The sequence below is a fragment of the Polistes canadensis genome, unplaced genomic scaffold (assembly GCF_001313835.1).
Source record: "Polistes canadensis isolate GaletaPanama2010 unplaced genomic scaffold, ASM131383v1 scaffold_648, whole genome shotgun sequence".
Lineage (NCBI taxonomy): Eukaryota > Metazoa > Arthropoda > Insecta > Hymenoptera > Vespidae > Polistes > Polistes canadensis.
The window spans coordinates 38,112-39,026 of NW_014570195.1; the positions used below are offsets into that span (position 1 = coordinate 38,112).

Genomic DNA, 915 nt, shown 5'->3' on the forward strand with positions numbered 1-915 from the left:
ATTAAAAAATATGAAAGGTACAACTTTAGAGATTAAACCGTGTGGAAGGGAAACCTACACGACGGCGGTGCTTGATGGTGTTAGGACAGGCCATCCATCGTCAACATCATGCAACTGTCAGGAGTCTGTRGTAGGCAACCCGGCCCAGACTCTGGTTAATGCGTCGGGAAGTTATTCGCAGGTAGGTGACCTKGCCTGCGAAATGACTGATGCATCAGGAAGACAAAATAAAATGGAGGAATGGCAGAAAGAAGTCAGGGCTAAGGAGATAATACAGCTCTCGGATTCAGACGTGCCAATTGGGACCAGGAGAAGGAAAAGATTAAGACGCATCATCTCGTTGTCATAGCAAGAAAACTATCCCATGTTCCAACCAATTGCTRAAAACAGGAGTAACGAAAATAGTACTGAACCCCTGTCGACAATGGAGGCAGGTAGAATATTAGAGAGGCTTAGRGYAMATTTAAAGGGAATGGAGAATGAGAGAACAAGGTGCTCTAATATTAAAGGAGATATATCGGGCAAGATGAAGCGCCATATAAAAGAGGCGCTCATCATGGCYGATGAGATAGAGGAAAGAATAGRTAAACAATCGGGCTCTCCGTTCTCTAAAGCTGAAGCCGTTATTCAGCTAAGGACGGAAGCTAAGATTAGAGATGAGAGACTTCGCATAATTGAAGAAGAAAATAATAGGCTRAAAAAASAGCAMAAGAAACGCGAARCKATAAGCYAAGGGAAACAAGCGCTGCCTGTTAGAAACAAGGTCACACCAGCTCTAGAGAAGAGGATAGAAGACGCAAGGGCTGATGTAAACGTAGGGAGTATAATGAGTATGTTGAGGGATGTCAACAGAAATATAGAGGCCCTACAAAAAGCTCAGGCAGAGTTGTGGAATGCCTTTAATGGCATCAGCAG

General features: G+C 43.8%; 1 protein-coding gene across 1 annotated transcript; it reads left to right on the top strand.

Annotated features, from left to right (window-relative positions):
• Positions 1–341: 341 nt before the first annotated feature.
• Positions 342–915, top strand: LOC106792769 (the record flags this gene model as incomplete). Its single annotated transcript, XM_014759282.1, is given in 1 exon segment — positions 342–915. A coding segment is annotated over 1 exon segment (551 nt), but the record flags the coding sequence as incomplete, so codon positions are not given.